General features: G+C 37.5%; 1 protein-coding gene across 7 annotated transcripts in view; it reads left to right on the forward strand.

Annotated features, from left to right (window-relative positions):
* Positions 1–18,919, forward strand: part of COL11A1 (collagen type XI alpha 1 chain) — a 147,463-nt gene that overhangs the window by 88,229 nt on the left and 40,315 nt on the right. For all 7 annotated transcript variants that reach the window (XM_065841764.2, XM_071810354.1, XM_071810355.1 and 4 more), the window contains 10 exons: positions 41–85; positions 3,899–3,952; positions 4,856–4,909; positions 8,672–8,725; positions 9,645–9,752; positions 10,510–10,599; positions 10,861–10,914; positions 17,080–17,187; positions 17,678–17,785; positions 18,802–18,855. In XM_065841764.2, coding sequence (XP_065697836.2) covers positions 41–85; positions 3,899–3,952; positions 4,856–4,909; positions 8,672–8,725; positions 9,645–9,752; positions 10,510–10,599; positions 10,861–10,914; positions 17,080–17,187; positions 17,678–17,785; positions 18,802–18,855 — 729 coding nt within the window. The remainder of the gene's footprint in view (positions 1–40; positions 86–3,898; positions 3,953–4,855; positions 4,910–8,671; positions 8,726–9,644; positions 9,753–10,509; positions 10,600–10,860; positions 10,915–17,079; positions 17,188–17,677; positions 17,786–18,801; positions 18,856–18,919) is intronic.

Below are 18,919 nucleotides of genomic sequence, written 5' to 3' on the forward strand. Positions count from 1 at the left end.
TGAAGGTCTAATCTTTGAAGATATTGTCTTTCCATTCTAGGGTACTGCAGGCAATGATGGTCCTCCTGGCCCACCAGGTGAAAGGGTATGTGAAAGCTATTTATATATATGTTGTTTTTCCCATTATGTAGGAGTATGATTTCAGGATGAGAGGGTTGTTTTATTTTTAGCTCTCCCTCCCATGTCTTGACCATTCCTCAACCAGAACTAACAAAACCTGGATTCCAATGATGCTTTTCGTAAAGTTATGAATGGAGCAGCTGAAGTCTACTTGAAGCTTCTTCCATCTGTAGCTCAGTTTTGTATATATAGGACACAGAGAATGCAAATACACTTTGTATTATATCAGTGCACTTTGTATATATCCATGCAAATTAAAGTTGTACTTACCAGCTTATACTCTTACAAATGCCCCATCTACTGCAGATTACTGCTTGTCTATTGGATTTATAGATCATTCAAGCCACCTCCAGAACTTCTTTGTTGAAGCAGCTAATTTGTTTTTTTGTTCAGCCAAGAATTCCCTTCAACCCACTCTCTGCATGCTTGAGAAATCCTATTGTGCTTGCTAAAATAATTTTTTCTGCTTGCTATTGCCTTACCAATCAATACACAGCTGTATAGAGAAAATATAGAAAAACAATATTAGTAAGTCAGATTTGTAATAGCAGAACTTGAAAAATAACTGAGATAGTTTAAGTGGATGTGCTCTCTGCCCAAGTATTTTTGCAAAGGTTAAGAAATTTTTCTTTCATAGTAATTTTTCATTAAACTGCTAACCTTTATCATGTAGAAGATCTATAAATCCTTTCCCAGCACCCAATCCCAAGTCCCAGTGATCCCCAGGAGTCTAACTCTTCAGGAGGGAACTCCTTGTGCATTTTCCCCGGCTCCATAATATCACCTTGTCACAGTATTTCTTTGCTGAATACATGTACACTTTGTGTAACAATACTGGAAAAACAACAGCAACTGTTTCTGTTAGAATGACTAAGCAAACTAAAAAAGGAAAAAGGCTGTAGGATCAGACAACAGGGTTTGATTGAGTTGATTGCTGTAGATAAGGACATCCATAAAACCAATGATAACAAGAGCAAGGTAACATAGAAATCTCAATTTTTCAGTTTATGTGTCTGCAGAAAGCAATTAAGGTTCATTTTGTTTGGTTTATCCTTAGTAGTTTTAAGTAGAGTATTAAACATGTGTCTGCTGTATACATGTACAGGAATGCACAAGCTAGCACAGCTAATGTCTCATGTTTCTGCCTAAGAAAATAATACCTTTCCTTTTAACAGAAAGCCATTCAAGCATATGCCACAAAAAAATGAATACCAAGTACACTGAAGACAAAAGTTTTAGTGTACTAAAAACCCTTCATACTCATCATGTTAGCTCTTTCATTCCTGAAGCAGAATATTGCTTAGCTGTCCAAGAGACTCCTTTGTGGAGCAGGATGGTGGTTCTTGCAGTAAGGAGGGAAAGTAGGATAGAACAGAAGGAAAGTTGAGGACCTGAGGACTAGACTGTAGCCAGTACATATGAAAGGCAACACTCCAAGGGAGGCTGCAGTAGGAAGTTGAAAGTACCTCTACATCAGGTAAAAGACAAGGTACCAATTGAAACATGGACAGCAGAAATAAGTGGAAAGTTTGGATGAAATGGGAATGATGCAGCATGTAAGAAACACAGGGGCAGGAAGCTGTGATTCAAGAGAGGAATGAGTTTAACTAGGATGTTGGATGTAGAGAACTAGGCATAGTCCAAGAAAGAAACTCTACATTATTTTACACTGAGGAGGAACATCAGAGGCAGACTATCAGAATGTGAATGACAGACCCTCATGAAGGAGTTTGCTGACAGTTCAAAGTGGTTATGAGGAAGAGAAGCTGTAGGGGGACTAGAAACAGTGAGCAGATTAATCCAGGATGAAGGCATCCCTGGAGAGAAACTGATTAGAGCAAAGAGATGAAGAATCACAGAGCACCACATCTCATATCACTGGTGTCATATAAGTGTGAGATATCTATTTGCTTCCCAATAGGAGTGAATGTCAGCCAAAAAATAAAACTGTCGTTTCTACTCTGCTGAGTTTATTTCAGGTACCAGACATGTGAATGTTAAATAATCTGTCTTCTGTAGCTATTGTTAAAATGAAATTTAGTTACAAAAAAGCAAATGTAATTTTGACAACATGCTGTTAGTATTCTAGTGCTTATTCTCACATAATCTGTCAGTCCAGTGGCTTGAAATCTACAAGACATATTGTAAATAAAAAAATACGCAAATCTTTCCTTAAAAAGCCTCAAGATGTAAGGATCAAAGTACAGTGGGAATTTATGAGAAAGAAGGTGCAACTAACATTAAAACTTTAAGTTGTGCTCTTATAACCTAGTTCCTGAGAGGAGCCAATTTCTTTCATATATTTTATATACAATATATATTTATAATGTATATAATTTATATACTAGCTTTCCTCTATAAAACTGCTCAGATTTTTTGTAAACTTTATGCTTTATTTTATAACCAGAAGCAATGAGGAAAGGTCATTTGTTCACAGAGACAGCAGAATGAGAAAAAAAGCCACAAACTCTCTTATGGAACATATTTGTGTGTTATGGGGGTTTCAGAAACAACTTTACACCTGTTTTGGAAGAGAAAATATAAACTGACAGATAGTGCAGTAAGATCACAAGGATTTCTTCCTTTGCCTAGCACCTCTTAGTTGACTCAGATTTAGTATCACAGTATAATCAAGGTGTGTCCTGGAATAATATTCACTTAAGGGCAAGTTCTCCAGGCTGGGCCCAAGGGATCCTCTTCCACTGCTTTGCCTTCCACAGGAGGCAGCCGTGCTCTGGAAGTGACCTTGGCTCTAATGAATGAGGCTTATGGAACTCAGAAGCAGTTGGCGCTTTATCAGAGAAGCAAAAGCGTAGCATAATTGGGGAGATGTGGCTTCCTGCTTCAAGTCTCTTGCTTCAAACCAACATTCCTAATATATTTTGACAGAAGATTTCTTAGCAAAACTACACATCATGTACCAAGTAGAACAGAATAAAGTCTTGCACTGTAAGACTAGAATGCATGGCTCTGCTGTGGGACCATGTAGAATAAATAAAGGTTTTCAGTTTGCTACTTTTTGACTTGGCACACTAAAAACTAATCAGGAAAAATTATTTTAGTAAACTGACATAGTCCCTTTCAGCATATCAGCAATAAATTTTAAAAGTCAGCCTCCATTTTTTTTGGTGACAACTTTGGGAACAGTCATGTAAGCTAGTACTATTTGTAAATATGTATGAGTTGAGATGTATGTGGACATACATTTAAGTACACATGTACATGTATACAGTTGTACACATACATACACAACACACTAACTCAAATGATGTCAAGAATGTTGTATTTAGTCCCTGGCAACTCTGGAAAACTTACTCTATTTGGAAGCTTGTACTGTTGTACTGGCTTGAAATATTGTCATAGTGTAAGAACTGCCAAATACGAATGTTGGACTGGAAGTTAAAAAGACCTCTAGACTATTAATTAATTCCATGTTTTATGCAGCATAGTAAACAATGTTTCTTACAGTTGTGTATGCACAGTTTAAGGGGTCAGATGCAGATGTATTTTATATAAGTAGTTTTTCCTTTTGCTTGCTCTATTCCTGCACAGGCAGTATTGATTTTGGGAAATCCTCTTCGTTGTCTGTGCATGTGCATTGTTGCTACCAGTACTCGTGGCAGTGGAATGAGGCTTTATACTTGTAACCAGTCTTTATCTACGGAGTTAGTGTATTTTATAACTGAAGTTCGTATCTTTTGTAATTGAAGCAAATTTTTCAATCCAATCTCATGGCAGCTAGAGTAAAACTTTACTTGTTTGGTTGCCTTTATACTAGGGACCACAAGGGCCTCAGGGACCTGTTGGATTCCCAGGACCAAAGGGACCTCCAGTAAGTATCTTTATACTTAAGTGTGTGCAAAAAAAAAATGAATGTTATTTTTTATACAATGTTTCTGAAATGATTAGTTGAAGATTTACTTATAGGATGGTTTATGTGTAGATTACAAACATGCTTATTGAGCTTTAAGGCTGAGAGAAGAGCTCACACATTCAAAATGGTCATTGCTGCAGCTCATATGACATTCAGCATAATATACTAAACTACAAATCTTCTAGTATGTTGATGCCAATATCCAAGTGATAGACTGAGTTTAGGCAAAATATTACTTTGCTGGTGCATGTTTTCTTTTAAAAATTAATTTGTTAAGGAAAAAATGCGGAGGAAGGAAACATTAATTAGTAGCAGAAATGTATAGAAGTAATAGCACATTTGAGCTGCAGCCTGAACTAGTTGTACTGCTTTTCCCGTGTCTTTCTTCTCATGTGGAGCAAGTACAAATGCATCAAACCACCACTTTTTTCACTCATGCATTTGTTATTTTTATTTCCAATGTCAAAAACTGAAATTTCATCAAATACACCAAATGCATATACAATACATCAAATACAAATGCTTCGTTTTGTGTTAACTGAGTCATTAAGCAAAGAAAAATAGAAGGGAAGTGTTGGGACTTTCCATGATTTCTGAATTTACAAAATTCCATTTTGAACATGCATGCATCTGACAACCTAACAGTTCCTCTCCAAGCAATTGCTAACACAGATCAGGGAGGACACAATGAAAACATATTATTAAAATCATAGTTATCTGATACAGAAACACTTAAGCTGTACTGAAGACAAGTCTAGAAAAAACCAAACAGATCAGAGATTCTTACAGCTAATTGCACCCTTTCTTTTCAGAATTAAGGATGGTAAGAAATGTTTTGATTGATGTATGGTATAATTTCAGGGCCCACCTGGTAAAGACGGCTTGCCTGGGCACCCTGGACAGCGGGGTGAGACTGTAAGTAAATGCACTTTACTGTGTTAGTGTTGTAAACTTCCGAAGGTCATGATTTTGTAATCAAAACTAAAGAAACAGAGACAACAGAGAAAAGAGGGAAAGGCTGGTACTAAGAGGTAATATAACTAGTTTTCTTATGGCTGGTAGGTTAGGCATGAGTTTCCATGCTGTAAGAATGAGGTTATTCTTTGCTATGCCCCATTAGTAACACCACAATGAGCTTAAACAGTCAAGAGAATTAAAATAAATTAACACTCAGATCTCAGTTTTAAGAATTTAAGGTTTGTCAGGCAATTACTGTTTGGTTCTTTTCTTACTGAATGCTATGTAACATAAATAATAACATAATAAAAAGTTCTATTAATGGAAAAAGCCAGCACATTTGGAAAGTAGGATCAGGAATTATTCAACCTGTGAAAAAAACCCTAAATTTGAAACTATAGCCTATGTAATCCCCCTAAGAATCACAATGAGTAAGTTCTGGCAGCAAAATGAAAAAAACCCAACATTTAACAGTTTCAATGGAATTATTTTTAAAAACTCTCTACTTTTGTAGTGCAGAAGCCTTACTCATATCCCACTGAAATAAAGTAAAATTCTTACTCAGATTTTTCAGAGCTAGAGAAAGCCATAAATGAATTTAGAGGTAAATTTTCTCAGCATGTAGAATGTGGTTTGGGTTCCAACTTCACTGGAAATCTATTAGTGACTGCTGAGTCACTTCCATTGCTGGAAGGGGGAGCACAGACATTGGAATAACACATTATTCTGAAAAACTGTATTTTCTGTATTTTCTTCTGCTAATACTGTAGCATTGTAATGCTTTTCAATGACAGTGGCTTCTTTGTGTGTGAGAGAAATGTTACAAATACTTTGTTCTTTTTCTTTGCCATGATTCGGAGACTAGTCCTGTATACCATAAGAATGAATTTGAATCATTCTTTAGAATGCAGGAAGCTCAAAATTGTTCCTTAGTCTGATAAGAAAAAGCACAGTTACTATTTCCCCTTTATTTATTTGAACATAAGCCAGTTATGTACCATTACAGTGATGAATACTAAGAGTGCCCTGGGCTAGAGTATGGTGATCTTTCCCTTCTGTCCAGCCCTGGTGAGGCTGACAGTTTTGTGTCCAGTTCTGGATTCATCAGTACAAGAGAGAGAGCTACTGGAGAGAGACCAGCAAAGGGGCCACTAAGATGATTAAGGGGCCAGAGCATCTCTACTGTGGGTAAACACTTACAGAGCTGGGACTGTTTAGCCTAGAGAAGAGAAGACACAGCTCAAATCTCACCAAAGTATATAAATACCTGAAGACAGAGTATAAAGAAGATGGAACCAGGCTGTTTTCACTTGTGCCCAGTGACAGGACAAGAGGCAATGGGCATAAACTGAAACACAGGAGGCTCCATCTGAACATCAGGAATCAGTTTTTCACTGAACGTGATGAAGCACTGGAATGGATTATCCAGAGAGGTTGCAGTGTCTCCGTCCTTGGAGATATTCAAAAGCCATCTGGACATATTCTGGGGCAACCAGGTCTCAGTGGCCCTGCTTCCACAGGGCAGTTGGACCAAATGACCTCCAGAGGTCCCTTCCAACCTCAAACATTCTATGATTTCGTGATTTCACTCGTGACTAGAAATGAAAGATGCAAATACAATGAAACTATGGACTCTGCTACTGTGTGATGTTTGGAGCAGGTCCCTCTGGGTTCAGTCAAGACTATGGTTCTGTAATTTTGTATATCCTTCGGCTTTAGCTTGGTTAGACTCATATAAAACTGTAGTAACTTAGGAGCAAATGCAGCTTTTCATTAGCATTGTTTTCTGCCCTGTGTACAGATATAGTTGGGCCAGAACAATTTTAAAAATATTTCCCCTCCCCATGTTTTCTCACTTATATGTTTTTGTAGAAAAACAATTTTTTTAAAAAAAACCAAAAAGCAGACTTGTTGACTTTTTTTTTTTTTTTTTTTGTTTGTGTGTGTGTGTGAACATTTCCATTTCAGATTTTTAAAAGAAAACCTTCATTGTGCTTGCTGGTAAATCAGGGTCTTAAGAATTCTGTCTCTTATGTAGGCGTATATCTCATTAAAGTTCAGTGGTGCATGTGGGCATTACAGTAATTAGGGAATTAGGCTAAGAGACATACTCAAGCTTAACAAATTAGAGAGCCAGATTCCCAGATTGCACTCCGCAGCTTGCTTATGGAATAATAAGCATATGTTGACAGCAACTGAGGTAGGTTTTAGTGGAGAAAAGGCTACAGCTTTTTTCCACAGTAAGGCATATGGACTTTGAAGAACTGCCATTGTTTACTGAAATTCTAGACATAGGAACAGTAATATAATTATAATTTTGAATATATATGTAGGAATAAATTAGATACTGAAAACAAATATTAAGCTAGTTGCTCCTTAGAAGTATCAATTTCATTAGCATCAAAAATCGTTGAATATACTGCAAAGTATCAACACATCTCTGAGAGTAGCAGGTCTTCCCAAGGTACTTTCAGGAAATGGGTAATATTCAACAAGCCTTTGTCTTTCCTTACTATAGGCTTCAGAAGAAGCTTTGACTGTGTAAGGGAAGGGATACAAGAATTATTCCATCTATAGCAGTTCTGATTTTCAGTGATTAGAGCAAAGGGGAACTTTTGTATTTGTTTTTAATCTGGATCATTTCAGAGGTCTGAGACAGAGTACCTAAATAGTTATGGGCCACACTGACCTATGATAACATCTGTTTGGTAGCAAGAAGATAATCAGATTGAGGAAGGTAAAAAAAGCTCAGTCCGGATCTGATGAAATGGGGCAAATGTCAGTGAGACTGTGCCCAAAGAAATGCTGAGCAGGGCCCAAATTCGTAGGAAAGACGGGCCAGATGACACCTTTGTTTTCACACAGGTGGGCAGAGTAGGAGGCAGATACAGGCTCTTGGACAGGGGATACTGTGTGAAACCCCAGATGTGATACAGCAGTGAATGCACTCTCCTAACTTTATGCAGCAACAAACTTCCAATATTTGAAATAAATAACTTATCACATATGAAATATACATTAAACAGTGCTGCTATAAAGTGAGATGTCATCCAGCTTATTGACTAATTTTGGATGGAAGTGTGGAGCCACTGATTATGAAAATTCTGTAAAATTTGCCAGTGTTCTGAAAACCGCCCCCAAAACGTTTGCTTTCTACTCTCTGCTTCCCATTTTTTGTCATCGTATCAATTTCTCATTTTCTTCATTCTTTTTGTGGCACTCCTGCTGCTTTTTTATCATCTTTATGTAACATTCATCTTCCATGGATCTCTCTTTCTTTTCATTTTCTTTCTGTCTAACCTCCCCTTTAATGCCCCTCCAACTTAATCCACCATCTGTCTATTTCTTTAAAAAGCATTTGTATGCCTGGCTTTATGATTCATAATGTATATATGTAAAAATGTAGTTTCAGCTGTCTTTTAGCTGCGTCAGTTATGCATTCAAACTCACCTAATCAAGTTCATCTAGAGAGATCTGTAAAATTGACTGGATTTTTTACTGCTGCACCACCTGAAAGAGACTTGAACTGATTGAGATAAGACAGATTAATCAGTATTTCACTTCTAAGTATACACAGGAAAAAATAATTTCTTGTCTTTATTTCCTGAAGAGAAGGAATGTCTGACATGGAATTTCTCTTTCTACTCTTCAGCACAGATATGAATTTTGCTCTTCTATGTCTTCTCCTGGGTAACATAGTATTCTATAATTATTTCACAGGGTTTTCAAGGAAAAACTGGTCCTCCTGGTCCTGGTGGTGTTGTTGGGCCTCAGGTACATAATTTAATTTCATCATTAACTTCATAAGATCAATGTTTAATGGATATATTATGGCTAAGGCAACTGCATTTGTTGTATTGGAAGGACCATATTGATGGTTATATTAACTTTTGTAACAAATTTTGCATAACAATTTTAGAAACGTGTACTTAGTAATCATCAGTGATTCCACAAAATATGCAAATGTTTGGGTTACCTTTCCACTTCCATTTTTGTGTGTTTTCTGCATGCGATCATGAAGTCGGTGGTTTACAGAAGTCAGAAAGGCAGAGTTCTCTACCATGAAACAGTTTTGAAAGCAGCATACAACATGGGACTTTCTTGTCAGAGGCCAAATTTCAGTCACTTTTAGATTATGGAGAGATTTGCTAACAAAGGTTCATTTGATCTGATCTTCAATATTTGCAATAAAATGAAGCATTTAGATTGCATGAGCTTTTTTAGGTAATTCTCTCAGTGAAATTTTTCTGCTAGTGAATCCTAAGATGTATCTTTCAACTCTCCTACCTTCCCATTCATAATATTCAGAAAAACAACAGTACAAACAGTGTTTCAAGGCAAGCACAGTACATGGATTCCCCTTCCGTGTTCTTTTTGTAACCTCTTCCCATACATGGATATACGCCGTGTTTTAAAGCTTCATTGCTTAAGGAGCAAGGTCAGCATTTCACTCTTTGGAAGCTGTACAGACATGTCTGCAGGCAGAATGCAATGCAACATTTATTTTATAGGACAATGATATTTTCTAAGTCAACTTTGCCTAGAGGGAAGGTGAGGAATGTATGCTAACCAATGGTAATATTGTTTTGTAACATACTCGTAGCAGCTGGATATTAAGAATTTGCTCCTCCCCACTCCACCATCCCCCAAGACAATAAATACCTTGAGGTGACTGTTTTGCTTTTGTGCTTAGGGTCCTACTGGTGAGACTGGCCCAATTGGTGAAAGAGGTCATCCAGGTCCTCCTGGTCCACCAGGTGAACAAGGCCTCCCAGGTGCTGCAGGAAAAGAAGGTGCTAAGGTATGATGTGGCCTTGGGGAGCACATTGGAAAGGACAGAGAAATTACCTTTCAAATCATCATGCAGAACATGCGAAGTAATATTAGAACATACAATATAAAATCATGATTGGCACATTTCAGTCAGAAGGATTCTGAAGACCGAAAGACTGAGTTGTGTCTGCTCTTAGAATGCTCTTGAGCCAATCATTAGTATTTGTAATAAATAATGTGTAATAAAAATTTAAAAACCAGTTTATACATACTACTATTCACTATGGAAATACATAGTAATGACATTTTCACACCAAGGTGGAAAATTGTACGTTGGCATTTAAAATAGGATGTGTAGTACTGGCTACAAGGCAGAATTTCACTGACCAAATTTAACTCTTTGCTTACTTTTTAGCCACCACTGGGGCATAAGAAAAATATTGCTTATCTGGTACTATGTAATTATATTCAGTCTTCAATTTTAAATAGGCACTGTAAATTTGTAATGAATGTATCTTTAAATGTTTCTGTGGCTCGCTGTATTTTTCACTATTTGTATTCTATAACTAATACTGTATTTTGTCAAAGCTTGTTATAAATTCAACCATATTTATAGACTATTGTACTGAAAATCTTAACAGAATTAGTGGGTGAGTAGGTAGGGGCATAATTGGTTTTGGTCATTTCTATAACTAGGACCTGGTATTTCATTTTCATCACTCATTTAATGACTAACATAAACATTCTGAACATTTTTTTAAATCAATATGTAATATGTTTCTAAGGGTGACCCAGGCCCTCAAGGCATTCCTGGGAAAGATGGACCAGCTGGTCTTCGTGGTTTCCCTGGAGAGAGAGGCCTTCCAGGTGCTCAGGTATGATACAAGCACTAGAACAATTGATGTGATGTTTGGAAACACTAGAAACAATGCACTAATTCTTATTTCATGGAGCCTTCTAGTGTGCTTAAAAATGAATGCAATAGGAGAACAGACATCGGCCATTCAACATTGTTAAATATCATTGGCTATATAAGCAAAAAGGAATTTATTCATTTTTTGGGGGGTTGGATTTTTACATTCTTCCTGTTACATGTGTTGCAAAAACAACTCTTGAACTTTTTTCTCATTTTTTAGGGTCCAGCTGGTCTGAAAGGAGGGGAAGGCCCACAGGGCCCACCTGGCCCAGTTGTAAGTAAATATAATAATTTTATGGAAAAATAAGCAGTATTACATAGTAACCTTTTTGATTATTTTCATGCTGTGATGTTTTCATCAACACATGATTTTCATCAACACAGTGTGTAAACCAGCAGACAGATGTATGTCATTCGAAGTGATCAATAATTACTGTCTACTGATTATCCATACTAACATTCAAGGAATGTGAAGGTTTTGAATATCTGAAGCCTTCTGCTCTCAGTAGGTACGCGACTCCCTTGTTAGTCAATACTTGCCACTTACACAAGTTATGGTTGAGATGAAAAAGGTGTAAGATAGTGGGAAATCCATGGATAGTGGATAGTGGACTTGTGCTGTTGTAGTGGGTTGACCCTGGCAGGATGCCAGGTGCCCACCAAAGCTGCTCTGTGACTCCCTGTCTTCAACTGGACGCAGGGAGAAAAAAAATACGACAAAAGGCTTGTGGGGCAAGATAAGGACAGGGTTACTGTTACTGTTACAGGTAAAATAGATTTGGGGAAATTAATTTAATTTACTACCAATCAAATCAGAGTAGGATTATGAGAAATAAAAAACAAATCTTAAAACATCTTCCCCCAACCCCTCCCTTCTTCCTGCACTCAACTTCACTTCTATTTTCTCTACCTTCTCCCTGCCAGCAGCACAGACTGACAGGGAATGGGGTTTGCACTCAGTCCATCACGTGTTGTCTCTTCCACTCCTTTCTCCCCACACTCTTCTCCTGCTCCAGAGTGGGGCCCCACTCACAGAGACAGTCCTTCAGAAACTTCTCCAACATGGGTCCTTGCCATGGGCTGTAGTTTTTCAGGAACTGCTCCAGTGTGGGTCATTTCCATAGGGTGCAGTCTTTCAGGAACAGACCGCTCCAGCCTGGGTCTCCCATGGGGCCAAATGTCCTGCCAGCAAAACTTCTCTAGCATGGGCTCCTCCCTCACAGGTGTCCTGCCTTTAAGCTTCTATTCTTTAAATCAAGAACTTGCATTTGTGATTTACAATTCTTCTTAACACCATGCAGTTTTTTACATTTTCAAAAGGCACCAAAACAAGGTAGCTGGGAATGGAATGGAATGGAATGGAATGGAATGGAATGGAATGGAATGGAATGGAATGGAATGGAATGGAATGGAAGCTAGTAGAGAGAGTCAAAAGGGATACCATCCCACCCATCTGAAGAACCTGAATTGGTAGAAGACGAATAAAAGTCAAGAAAGCATAGACCAGAATAGTCTCTTTAATCTGGAGGTCATGTCTTGATCTTTTGTTAAAGGAGGCCCTAAGACTAGACTAAACTCTCAAGCAGATAGTTGAGGTGCAGTGAACCAGAACTCTTCTGTGCATGCACAAACCAGACAGCAGAAGCATATCTGACATACAGCACACCCCACTTTCTCAGACAGGATGCCCACACAGTACCTGTGCCACTAATGTCATCGTTTCTCATAAGTACGCATCATGTAAACTTGTGAGGTGAAAGCCCATAGCTTGTTTAGTGGTGGCTGTCTGTTCAGAGCCTTTTTTGAGGTGAATGTCTCAGTCATCCCCATTTACCATCCTTTGGTTCAAATCATGGAGCTGTCTTGGAGCCAACAAACAGTATTCCTTTCATGTGAAACTAAATTGGAAGAGAAATTTAGGAAGTGCTTCTAATACCCACCAGCTAATGGGAGTTCAATGCCTGACTAGAATTATCATGAAGTACGGTCCAGAAATACACAGAGTATGGGTGTCAGGAGCACAGGACCGACGGCTTCTTGACTTTACAAATCCATTTCTGTTGGGGCCACACTTCCTGCTAAGGTAAACATGGTCGTAGAAAGAATAACTTAGGAATCTCAGAATTTTCTGCATATTGTTTTTCCAGTTGTCGAGAAATAGATATAGTAGTAGCAGGATTTGTGAGCAGAATGGAAAAAGAGTATGAAGACTAAACAATTTATATTTTTTTTTAGAATATACTTTGAGTTCACTGCAGTGCAAGCAGACCACTTGAGGCACAAACAGCAACAAGCTGCCCTGAGAGTATTGTTGTCTTGAAAGTTTTTTTCAGTGAAAAAATATGCATAGGTGCCCTTAATACTGGTTTTCTTTGTGGCTACAAGGGCCACAATTAAACCACAATATCTTGCACTTTTTTTCACAGTATGGGTGTGACCATGAATATCACATAGTCCTAAAATATTTTTCCATCTATTTTTAGCCAACAGAGGATACTCACAGAAGTGTAATTATAATAGAGTCTTCATTTGCCATTTACAATAGGAAGAGAATTCATGCCACTGGATAATTTTCCTGCAATTTCTCGCCAATACCAATTGCGTCTAACGAGCAGATACAGTCAATTATAAGCTTTATTTGGCTAGTGCAAACATCTGCAAGCATACCAAACAAATGACTGCTCCAAAGACTGTGTATGCCAATTACTGTACTTAGAGTGATTTGGACAAAAGAAAGAGACGCATGAATGCGTTCCAGAGCAAGGGTTTTTTTCTGGGTTGTTGTGGATTTTTCATTTTGTGATTGTGATTTATTTTTTTTTTAACAGTTCTCTTTTATCTGCTATCTTTGTTTTCTGTTTGTTTTCTTCCCTTCTCATACTACGGTTTGGAATGCTGAATGCTGATGAGGGAAAGCTCTTTGGAATGTCAAGCAGTCATTTTTCATTAGCTCATTCACTAATAGGATGCCCAAACTGGACTGAGAATAAGCTAGCTGCAGGCTACCCAATTATCAATAATGAACTATCTAGAGCTGTCTTCTTCTATATGATAACATTTTCCAGTCATGGGGCTCTTCACTTGTTGAGCATTTTGTTAACCATCAGTAAAATTAGTACTACTATGTAATGTATATTAGATCTATAATTATTTATCTCTTCACCAAAAGTGAGATTAAAAACAAGGTTACTAGTGGGTTTCTAGTCTGTATAAGTGAAATACAAGACAAAGCATGACACTTCCATTCTGTAGAAAACTTTTTCAAAACCACCACAGATTAATAAAAAGTTTCCAGGATGCAAGTACCGCCGCAAGGCCACAGGTTAACAAGGAGTTCAGCAATATAAGCGGATTGTTTCATAATGGGAAAGAGTGACTAAAAAAATCATACACATAGAAAGAGAGAACAGACTTAAGAAGCTTCCTAAAATGCTGTCTATAATTTAATGTGGTCTGCTTTGATCAGAGGCCATTCTCACAAAGAAATGAGAGGATCCTTGAAAACAGGAGGTGTACCTCATGTTCATAACTCATGTGAAATTTAAATCTAATAAATAAAAATGATGCAAAGATAAACATGAAAAGTTGGCTGTGTAAAAAGAGCTGCTAGAAATTATGGCCACTGTTAGTGTCTCCTGTTTGATATAGGAAAGACCTATGAGTTATTTTTATTTTTGTTCTTTCTATTCTTGCATCCTACTGATGAAATAACTTTAAATTGTTTAGCTTATGAGAGCTGACAAGATCAGAGACCATGGTAATATGGCTGCAGGGTAATTGATTTTTCTTGCTGAATTCACTGAAGTCTTAGGAACTTAAATAACAGAAGTAGGACTAAAACTTAGGCATCAACCCAGACTTTAAAAAAAATAAAACCAACCAACCAACAACAAAAACCACAAACAAAAGCCAAACAGCAAATCCTAGAAGGATAAAGTAATCTATGATTCCTGCACAAATACTTTTTTTGAACACTCATTCAAAATTAGGTCTTACTGACATAATTTCTAAAAATATTTGGAGCAACCATTCAGCATTCTCTTCTGCCACAGTTACCTGGATGGAAAAGCATCTTATGATGGAATTAGTATCAGTTATGGCAATGGGGTCAGTCCAAGAAAAGTATGTCATGAATAAAAGCAAAACATTGGGCCCTCATAGGTGAAAGCACCCTAACATTCCAGTGTTCCAAGAGCCAGCAAATTTCATCTTACTCAAACATGGAAAAAAAACCCTGGCTATTGAGAGCTTCAGGCTACACCACGTATTACTTATCCATTCTATGATGTATCACCCCACTTCCAATATATTAGTTGGAAAAGTGAAATTATCAGTAACTTTAAAGTGTTACAAACTGTCTTGTAGGTGTCAAACTGAAAAGCTGGGGAAATACTACTATACAGCAAACAAACCTTTCACAGAGCTCTATTGATGCAAAATTTGTAAATTATTTAAAAGACAGAAAACAAGATGCGGCAAAAATGAGAAAATACAGACATTTAGAGGGACAGGACAGCTCCCTTTGCTTCTCAGTTTCCAGCGAGTCCACAAAGTAACTGTTAACTGTGGTGCTGATAGTGGAATAGTTTCTCCCATTAGACTTGCAAGCACAAGACTAGCTCATACGTAGAATACGGTGGAACAGAATGCTCTGTTGACTTTGTTCCCATGCTGCCCTATCTACAGGACACGGGAAGGATGTGCAGCATCTTCAGTCCTCAGGACTGGCAAAGCTGAATTTCTTGTCAGAGTTCTCAGCCTGTGATGGTGCAAAAAAGCACAAAGAAGCTCCACCATTCTCCACACTCTGCCTGTACCCAGGAGAGCACCATGCATCTGTCTCCCTGCACAGGCTGATTCTGGTGGGGAGACAGGGAGAAGCAGTTTAGATGGCAGCTAACTTCTGTATCAAAACATAGGATGTTTTCCCTTGTCATATCAACAATCCATTTCAGAAATACAGAGGAATACTTGGTCAGAATCTGCCTGTGTGATCAAGGAGATATTAGGAATTTGAATGTAAATGTATTTTGCTCCCTGTCATTTAATTGCTGTGAGGTACCTCCAAACAAGTGTCCATTTCTTTGCTGAGTTACAGAGGACTTTTGTTACAGACCACTCTTTGGAAATAAACCCAGCTTGCAGAAAGGATTTAAAATCAGTACTCAACGTTGTGGCCTTTGACTAAATGATAAACAAATATGGATAGACCAAAATACAACATTTTTATTTGAAATTCCATTTATTTAAGTAGAAGTTGTAATCTATACTGTTATCTGTTCCCTTGTATCCTTTCAGGTTTTTAGTACCAGTTTAGTTTTTTAGTACCAGAACACCTTGTTTCCTTTCCTTTTTCCCCTTCAGCACTACTTAAAAGTGGATGCCATCTGTATTTTTAGAAAGTGCAATAAATAAGCAGGAAAAAGTAGTCCACCCTAGGTACCTTTCTGGTTTTGGATCACTGCAGATTTTTACATACCTAGTCATTCTCTCTATTTTTTCTAGTTAGCTCAAACCAGCAGAAACCGTAAAGGCACAGCTCAAATTATGAAAGGTTATGGAGCTTGGCTCTGTGGCAGATTGACATATTTAAAAGAAAGGTTGTCTTTTTGCAGAACAGCCATAAGCCTTACACTGCTTCACAGGAAAGAACCGATAGAGAAGGTAGAAACTAAATTTTCACTTTTGAATGCTTTGGTAGTTTCAGATAGAACAAAAACCTGATTTAGACAATTAAAGAAATACCGGAATGACAATGACAGGACTTATTTAAAGTGAGGCTTATTGATGTTTGGGTAAAAATTATTATTCTCTGTAAAAATATACTATAGAATATGCAATTCCAGAGTTTTTTTCACATACCTTTTCCTCTTTAATTTGTAATATTAGATTCTTAACTTCTTCTGTGATTATCTAAAGATAATACATCCAAGCCTCCTCTGTATGACATGTCAAATTAGTTATTATACTTCAATAGATTTTTACACAGATGAATTGAAATGCAGAAGCATACTGATCATCACAGCAATGTACAGCACAAAACTTGACTAAAAATTTGGGTTGTGTTGTGGGTTAGTTTTGTGTTTTAGTATGTTGAATATTCTTTCATCAGAGTAGTACTATGTTAATGTATTTTGGAAACGCAGAGGGAAAAAAGTTCCTGAAAACAGGCTGAAGCACAATCTCATTATGATGAACAAATACAGGAAGGAGTATTCATGAAAAAAGATAGTATTGAATAAGAACTGTTGAGTATGAACTTCAGCTTAGTTCTTTTAGCCTTTTTCTTTACTTACACATATGCTGAATGCGTACCCTTCTACTAGCTGGAATCTCACTGAACAACAGGTATCTTCTCTGTTGACCCAGGTCAGGAAAACCACCAACAGCTATCAGAGCAATAGCAGAATTCTCTTAATACTTTTTAATTTCTTTCCAGGGTTCACCAGGGGAACGTGGATCAGCAGGCACTGCTGGCCCAATTGGTCTACCAGGTCGTCCTGGACCTCAGGGTCCTCCAGGCCCCGCAGGGGAGAAGGGTGCTCCTGTAAGTAATCACAGAGTCACATAAAAACATCACATCATAGATTTGTCATTCCAGAATGACAACTTTTTCCCACTCTCCTCTTTGTCTATTAAACTTATCCTCAGAATCCCTGACTTACTCCTTTTATATTTAAAATTAGGTGAATAGTTAAATATTCATTGTTGTATCCTCTAATGCCCAAGAAGGGTTAAACATGTTATTATCACACCAGGGAGTGAATATAATAAAAAAGTTTGTCAAATCAGTCTTTTTGTTAAAACTTTGTACTCAGCCACTCTGCAATAGAGTACAAGTGTATTTGTCATCAGCTTCCATTACTAGTTAGTATAATTTTCTGATACATTCTCTTCCCTTTATAGTTTCCTTTCAGTTGATTTTGGGTTTGGGGTTGTTTGTTTTTCAATTTTGTATTGGTAATGTGACTCCCTATACTGAAATCTTCATTAATCTCCTGTGGTAATGTGGATCACTTCCTTTTCTTCAAAACCAGGGTGAAAAAGGTCCTCAAGGTCCAGCTGGACGTGATGGAGTACAGGGTCCTGTAGGACTTCCTGGTCCTGCTGGTCCTAGTGGTTCTCCTGGAGAAGATGGTGACAAGGTGAATCATTGTAATTGGTATTAGTGCATCTGTGAGAAGATCTGTCAGGACAGTTCTCTGGTTGTAGCTTTCTTCACAATAAATACAGTGACAAAGAAACTTTTACCTCTGCCTCCCCCAAACTCCCTGCAAATAACTAAAAAACCCTCTATAGTGAGATGTCTGAGGGACAGATGCCATTGGGATTTGTGTTCAAGAACTAGTAGACTAACATTTATCCTGGCAAAGAAACAAGGATGAAAGTGTAGCAAAATAAATCAAGGCAGATGGTGCCAAAATTTATTTTTGCCTATTTTAGAAACCTGGTTTGCTGAATGAGTAAGATAAAATGTTCTCAGTAACGTAGAGTGATTTGGAACCACTGTTGATAGGTTGAGGGTGTCAAAATATGCTTGCAGCAGAGGTATCCTGTTCACTTCTGGCAGAATTTAGGACATGGTGCATCTTGCATGTTTGCATGATCCAGCACTGTTCTGTTAGCACAGGGTAAAGGTAAATACTTTGAGGTTTGTTTTTATGATGCATGAGTGTTATTTATGCCACAGAAAGTATTTCCTTTGATTTAATTTAATTGCCTTCTATTACTGTGTAAAGAAAACATTTTTTTCTGACATGGTTTCCTGGTGATTTGCATAATTTTGAAATGTTGTGCATTACAATGAGGAACAGTTATTCAGTCAAGTACAGTTAGATGAGTCTGTAAATCAGGGTGCTTTCATTATAAATTCATATTGAAGTCAACATGAGAAACATAATTTCCTTTATATAGAGCTCAGTTACACTATACTTCAAAGTCAGGTCTTTGCGGTATAGCAATCAATATCTGGATTTAGATGACATACTATTGATCAATTCAGAATCGTCCCCTTTAGTCGTTCACACCTGAAGCCACAGCATAAAAAACAGAATAATTGTGTCAAAAAGGGAACACTTAAAGGTACTGTGATATTGACTTAAGCTAAGTGTGAAGGAGACCATTTAAAACAAGAAGTTTAACTTTTAGCTTTCAATTACAGGGTGAAATTGGTGAACCGGGTCAGAAAGGTAGTAAAGGCGACAAGGGAGAAAACGTGAGTAGCAAAATCCTTTGTCTGTTACATTGGTTATAAATAAAAAGTATTCATGCATGAAGTA

The sequence above is a fragment of the Patagioenas fasciata genome, chromosome 6 (assembly GCF_037038585.1).
Source record: "Patagioenas fasciata isolate bPatFas1 chromosome 6, bPatFas1.hap1, whole genome shotgun sequence".
NCBI classification, from domain to species: domain Eukaryota; kingdom Metazoa; phylum Chordata; class Aves; order Columbiformes; family Columbidae; genus Patagioenas; species Patagioenas fasciata.